Consider the following 7,500-nt stretch of genomic DNA (forward strand, 5'->3'; position numbering starts at 1 on the left):
TTGTATAAACTATTAAAATTAGCAGTTAAGTGTTTTAGTTTAAGATATACAGTATTTGGTTCTCTCTCTCTCTCTCTCTCTCTCTCTCTCTCTCTCTCTCTCTCTCTCTCTCTCTCTCTCTCTACAACGACAGCTATTGGTTGGAAGGAGCCGATCACACAGTAGTGTACCAACATTCCTCGATGCTGATTGGGTTAAAATAGGCAGTTACATATAAGCATTTTTAGAAGGAACTTCCATTATATCAATAATTTGATAAAAGGTAGGTGATGCATTGAAGAATTTATCATTTTGACATAAGCTTGGATGAAACAACTGTTATGCGAGCTAATTACTACCTATCACCCACTATTCTGAACAGTGTAGGCTTACCTAAGTATAACAGGTAAATATCACTTGTCTATAGATGCCCACACTGAATTCCCCGTACTCGCGGGGGATGGGTAGCGGACGCCCCCTCCCCACTGCGAATAGCTGAAATCCGTGAATACTTAATCCCTTCTAAAAATGCTTAGAACTGCCTATTTTCATGGTTAAAAAACACTAAAAACTCTGAAAATGCTTATACCCGAGTACTTTAATAGTTTTACTACAAACATTGCATTTAGTCATGAAAATACAGTAATATGTGAATATTACTCAGTGAAAAAAAATGTGAATAGGCAAATTTTCCACGAATAATGGGTATATACGGTATATAGAAAAATCCGCGAATCGCGAGTCCACAAATAGCAGGGGTTTACTGTAACATGCTTGTCTAAATATAAAAGTTACACAGAGCACCATATTCACTCTAGGTGTTGCTTATTATGGATTCTAAAGGATTTTTCCAAAAACTGTAAATTTTCAACACATGCAAGTTGTTCAAGAACCCAACCCTCACACAAATAGAGGGTCCATTATTTAGTCGTTGCTTGAGGATTTTAGGTGTTTTGTTGACTTAGTTTGTTAGCATAGGGCAGGTTCATTAATATGGAAGGTTAGGGTAGCATACCAGGGGCAAGGCATAATACATTCCCCTCCTCCATATTTTGCCTCCTTTCTGCAACCACTTCAGATCTCTTAGTGCAATTAAAGGGAAGAAATGTCTGTACGTATATAATCAATTTCTCCAGTATGTTCAAATATTGCTCATTGCTTCCATTTTTATATGTATAATTTTATTAATACATTAAAAATTACAAAATCAAAGACAGACTAACCTGAGGTTACTTGCGTCAACTAATTCTGGGGTTTTTCAAGATAAGAAATTAATTCATTACACCAGGTGAAAGAATAATACTTTACAAGTACCCAGAATGTTTAAAATGTTTCTAAAACGAATTTGCTTGTGGCAATATCAATAACAATAATATGAAGCATAACATACATACCAATATATTCATCTAAAGAAATCTTTCCATCTTTATCCTTATCGATATCCTCAATAGTTTCAGTAACAACTATAGCCCTCATATGTTCTGCTTCTTCTGGATGCAAGAAATTTGTGAATTCTTCAAAAGTAAGAGCACCATCATCATCTTCATCTGCCACTCCCCATCGCCTCTGATCTCTCTTAAGCATTTCTGCATATGTCATGCCTTCCTCCTCATCGTCAAGCTCAGTGGGATCCATATCTGAATAAAAAAAATCTGTTATTTATGACACTGAGCATTCATTTATAAAGAATTAAGTATTCTAGGACACTAAACTAGAATTCCAAAATGAAGGTAACATTACAAAAGCATGAGTGTACAGTGCCAAATAATTAAAACATTCCTATTATCCCTTCCACACAGACTTTTTGAACAAAATCAGCGGACCACTTAAAGTCAGCGGTTTCATAAAAGAAAATGAGGCAATTGACTACATTTTCTACATGATTTAAGACGTGCCTTTAATGTCTGAATTGAAGGTTTTATTGTTTTAGGAAATACAAAGAAAGACTGAGACCCAAACATTCTAAAGTGAATGACAGGAAGGGCTGACCATTCAGTTGCTTCTAAAATCCACTTCTATTTAATATCTGTTGTATTGTGAAGCATGATGACACCTTATAATGTTTTGAACATGGCAAACTGGAAAATGTAACCCCTATGTAGAACAGCCCAGCCACATACACAAATTTGACTGAAAATTTAGAGCTGCATACAGATTATAAAGCAGTTTAACAATTGTCAAAATTTACTCTTAATTAGAGCCAAAAACTGGAGCAAGGCAGTTACAGAAGCTGGATACATATCATTACTATCAAAATAGTTTAACCAGACCACTGAGCTGATTAACGGCTCTCATAGGGCATGCCCGAAGGATTTAAATGAAATAGTGTACCAGGTCTAAGCCATTGCCAAGCACTGGGACTAAATGATGAATGACAACGAAATTTTAAAAATATATATGCAAAAAAGGCGTATGCTTCCACATTGACGACTTGCACACATTAAATAGGTACATTTACTTACTTTTCCATCTACACAATAAAAAAAAACGACAAAAAACTAATGAAAATCAGAATAAGATAACATTTTTTAAATTAGTCTTTTCTTTATTAACCCTCTTACGCCGAAGCGGTAAAAAAAAAATTGTCTCCCGTGTGCCGGAGGTGTTTCAGAGTGAGCGCGGAAGCGGAAAAAAAATATTTTTTTCAAAAAATCACAGCGCGCTTAGTTTTCAAGATTAAGAGTTCATTTTTGGCTCCTTTTTTTGTCATTGGCTGAAGTTTAGTATGCAACCATCAGAAATGAAAAATATTATCATTATCATATATAAATAATGCGATATATGATAGCGGAAAAACGAAATTTCATAAATAATTGTATTTAAATCGCGCTGTGCACAAAACGGTTAAAGGTAACAAGTTACTTTTTTTTCGTTGTAATGTACACTAAATTGCGATCATTTTGGTATATAACACATTGTAAAATGATAAAAGCAACACAGAGAAAATATTATCACAAAATAATGCATAGATTCGTAACGCGCAGACGTAAACAAATATTTTTTTCAAAAATTCACCATAAATCTAAATATTGTCCTAGAGACTTTCAATTTCTTTCAAAATGAAGACAAATGATTGAATATTACTATAATGTAAGAGTATTAGCTTACAATTGCAGTTTTCGACCATATCTGAGGAGTTAAAGTTGACCGAATGTCGAATTCTTTTATATATATATTTTTTATATGCAATTATTTCGGAAATAAGAAAAGCTACAACCTTCAAATATTTTTCGTTTTATTCTACATGAAATTGCACATATTTTCATATATAAAACTCTATGAAATGCCTAATATGAAACGGAGCAAATATTCCGAGAATGGTACGTACACATTTCGGAGATTTGTGGCGGAGAATCCGCGCGCGGAGGGAAGGAAAGATTTTTTTTTAAATTCACCATAAATCTAAATATTTTGCTAGAGACTTCGAATTTGTTTCAAGATGAAGATAAATGACTGAATATTACTAGACTGTAAGAGTTTTAGCTTACAATTGCGTTTTTCGACCATTTCGGTAGTCAAAGTTGACCGAACGTGGTTTTTTTTCTATTTATCATGATTTATATACAAATATTTCAAAAATGAGAAAAGCTACAACCTTCAATTATTTTTTGTTGTATTCTACATGAAATTGCGCACATTTTCATATATAAAACTTTATGTAACGGCTAATTTAAAATGGTGCAAACATTACCACAATCGCACGTATGATTTTTTCGGAAGAGTTACCGCGCGGACGTAAAGAAAATTTTGTGCTAGAGACTTCCAATTTGTTGCAAAATGAAGGTAAATGCTTGAATATTACTAGAATATAAGCGTTTTAGCTTACAATTGCGTTTTTCGACCATTTCGGTAGAGTCAAAGTTGACCGAAGGTTGAAATTTTGGCAATTATCGTTATTTATATGAAAATATCTCAAAACTGATAAAAGCTACAACCATGGGTTGTTTTTAGTTGTATTGTGCATGAAATTGCGCATATTTCCATATATAAAACTTTATATAACGGCTAATTTTAAAATGGGGCAAACATTACCACAATCGCATGTACGATTTTTTTCGGAAGAGTTACCGCGCGGACGTAAGGAAAAAGTTAATTCATAAATTCACCATAAATCGAAATATTGTGCTAGAGACTTCCAATTAGTTGCAAAATTAAGGTAAATGATTGAATATTACTAAAATATAAGAGTTTTAGCTTACAATTGCGTTTTTCGACCATTTCGGTAGAGTCAAAGTTGACTGAAGGTTGAAATTTTGGCAATTATCGTTATTTATATGAAAATATCTCAAAACTGATAAAAGCTACAATCATGAGTATTTTATTGTTGTATTCTACATACAAATGCGCACATTTTCATATATAATACTTCATGTAACGGCTAATTTACAATGGTACAAAAATTATGTCAAAGTGACGAAATAATTTCCGAGATGTATCACAGATACTTTTTAGTGCGGCAAGAAAGAAATTCGCGCTTGCGCGCCTGCGTAACGATTGTAAACAAAACAACACCTTGATCCATGAACTCCCAGCATCCCCCAAGGCGCGTGATTCAATAGTTTTAGGCTGGTAGGCCTATAAGTATTTTTCCGCGAATTTTAAAAAAAACTTTTGTAAGTCGATGTAAAATACGTCCAGTTGGCACAAGATAGACAAAAAATGTCGACGTAAAATACGTCCAGTCGGCGTAAGAGGGTTAATATCATTTAAAAGTTAGCTTAGAGTTTGACACTAAATATGACCCTAGTCATGCTCCTAGGGTCATATTTAGTGTCAAACTCTAGAAGTAAGCATTTATTAGCATTTTAGAGAACGTGGCAAACTGACACAAAAATTCCCTTTATGCGACGGGGTCTGGAACCTAACCTCGCACTTAAAAAATACATTTTATAGGTAATAAACACAGTTTTACATACAGAAAACAATGAGGAATAAATATAAATGAATCATGAAATGAATAATGAACATGTAACATCACACTTACCTTTATGGGAAATTTGTTAGCGTATGGAAGATGAAAGAAGGGGAGGAGGAGGAGAGGTTATTGTTTGGAAGGGGAATCCCCCTCCAGAAGGATTTCAGGTATCAAGGACCTATCTGGGTTACTTTTTCACTTCGTTTTTTACTAGCACTATCTAAGGTTACTTCCCCTCTTCAGTTTCTACTGGCACTAGGACTAGCTTGAGAATCACTGGATCCATGTCGTACAACAAAACTGTCCAGACATTTGTTTCTGTCATCTCTTTAAAATTTGCCTAAAGTGGAACACGGTATTGTTATTAAAGATGCTGGAGACACGGATTACATCATCTTTGGAGGGATGATAATTCACCAAATCTTTTACATCACTTTGCAAATATGTCCTTATCACTGAAGTAGGCAAATTATGTACGCCTGTTCACTTTCTGAAATTTTCAAACCAGCTTCTGCTGGCCTTAAATTCACTAACAACAGCACTTGTAGGCATTTTCTTACTGTGATCAGCATGCAACACCCTTCAACACTTTGCTACGAGTTCTTTCTGAAATTCTGTAGTGTTTCTGGCCCTTGGAACTTTCTTTGGCTCCATGATGGCTTATTTAGCTGTTGCACTCGAATAAAAAAAGCACAAAAAAGTATAAAAATACCAAACACAAAAGCAGAATGGCTACAATAGAACACGCGATGGGCCTTGGGAGGAGCATTTCCAAGTGTACAAAACAAGAGACAAAATTTTGTCTAAAATAGTCTACGAAAACAGAATTGTATGAAAACAGAGATTCCACTGTATATACAGACTCTAATAAATATTATTCCCAATGATCCAAATTATCCATTTGAATTGCCTAAAACAACCAATCACATTTATTTTGATCCAGCCCTACTTTTGTCTACAATTCTCACTGAACATTAACAGCACTCCTTCTTTCTCCTTCTTGTGTGCTAATATACATCTTTTCTGTTTTCCAATATGTACTGTCATTTAGCAACACATAGACATAAGCTGGTATCTAAATAACTACACTTCTATTTACCTTGGTCCTTTCATCATACTAACAACCACTTTAGTATAACAATCAAATGTAACATTTTCCTTGCTTGGTTCCCAAAGCGATCTTTTATTTTCTTTTTGGTGATTCTAATACATACTATTTATGCACACAATGAGGAAAACTTACAATGAACACAATGAGGAAAACTTGCAATGAACACAATGAGGAAAACTTGCAATGAACACAATGAGGAAAATTTGCAATGAACGTTCATATATCTTGATATTCCAAGAGAAATACTGAAAAGAATGCTACTGAACTATGATGCATCTCGTCTGACAACCGTGTTACTGTGACACTACAGTGCATATAACAAAATACAGTACTACATGCATGAATGAAATTTTGAAACTTAACACAATTAAAAAAAACTGGATACATATATAAAAATATCTACATTAATCAAATAAACAAGTTGATAGCAAAACACATGCAGCCACTTACGTTCCATAAATCCATACACCATTGATTTATAATCATGCCAATCTAATTTCTCTTTATTCTCTGGATTATTGGAATTCCACTGTCTTCTCACATCATCAGTTATGTATCGTTTCTGGGTAAATTCAATCCAATTCTGTAGTTCTTTTTCAGTGACGAGATTATCATGGTCCACATCAATCTTGTCAACAATTTTACTGTAACATACAAGGAAAAGGAAGGTGTTTAATTATCAGAAATTACATTGCCATGGCAAATTAAGACAACTTACCAGACTGACATCTATCCATCACCAATCATTCCTAAAAATATTCTAATAATCAAAGAAAATATGAGAAACACAAACAAAATCATAATTAGGGTTGCAAGCCTGAAAAAAACAAGCTTATTTTTTTCAGAACAAAATTTTATGGAAAAAAAAACAGGCCAAAAAATTCTTTTATTCTTTATTTTTAACACTTACTCACATTCTACTGATTCATAAACTACAAAAATTATATTGTGGCAACAGCTTGGGTAACAAGGCAATTTAACACCGGAAAGAAAAATCTATTAGTGGTGTGAAAAATAAAAACGAGGGAAAGTAAGGAAAACTAATGGTATCTCAATCAACATCCACTTGAGATTATGGTGCTTTGGGTACATAACCATATTTATATTTCAATATGTCACATTTAAACACTGAAATTTTCAATTATCAAACAAGTTTTACTGAGAGAGAGAGAGAGAGAGAGAGAGAGAGAGAGAGAGAGAGAGAGAGAGAGAGAGAGAGAGAGAGAGAGAGAGAGAGAGAGAGATACAGAATATATACATGTGGGACTAATTTATTAGTTGTTCATTTATTTTAAGGTCCTTCATAAACATCTTACAAATATATGGGTCCAAATGGTACATTCCCAGACTAAGATTTAGGTTGTTTTTATTAGTGATTTGTATAATTGCCGATTCCAGTAAATTTCTTGAAACATAATCATTAGATCTAGCAATTACCGAGGTATCACCCCAATTAATACAATGAGATTTTTCACTCAGATGGATAAACAGTGCA

The 7,500-nt window shown here is 33.8% G+C and overlaps 1 protein-coding gene across 2 annotated transcripts in view; it reads right to left on the minus strand.

Annotated features, from left to right (window-relative positions):
- The window catches only part of LOC135216382 (calumenin-A-like), a 265,917-nt gene that overhangs the window by 68,523 nt on the left and 189,894 nt on the right, over window positions 1-7,500 (minus strand). For both annotated transcript variants that reach the window (XM_064251653.1, XM_064251652.1), the window contains exons 4-5: window positions 6,456-6,649; window positions 1,374-1,616 (exon numbers count right to left, since the gene is read on the minus strand). In XM_064251653.1, coding sequence (XP_064107723.1) covers window positions 1,374-1,616; window positions 6,456-6,649 — 437 coding nt within the window. The remainder of the gene's footprint in view (window positions 1-1,373; window positions 1,617-6,455; window positions 6,650-7,500) is intronic.

This window comes from Macrobrachium nipponense, chromosome 6 (assembly GCF_015104395.2).
Source record: "Macrobrachium nipponense isolate FS-2020 chromosome 6, ASM1510439v2, whole genome shotgun sequence".
In the NCBI taxonomy this organism is placed as follows: Eukaryota; Metazoa; Arthropoda; class Malacostraca; order Decapoda; family Palaemonidae; genus Macrobrachium; species Macrobrachium nipponense.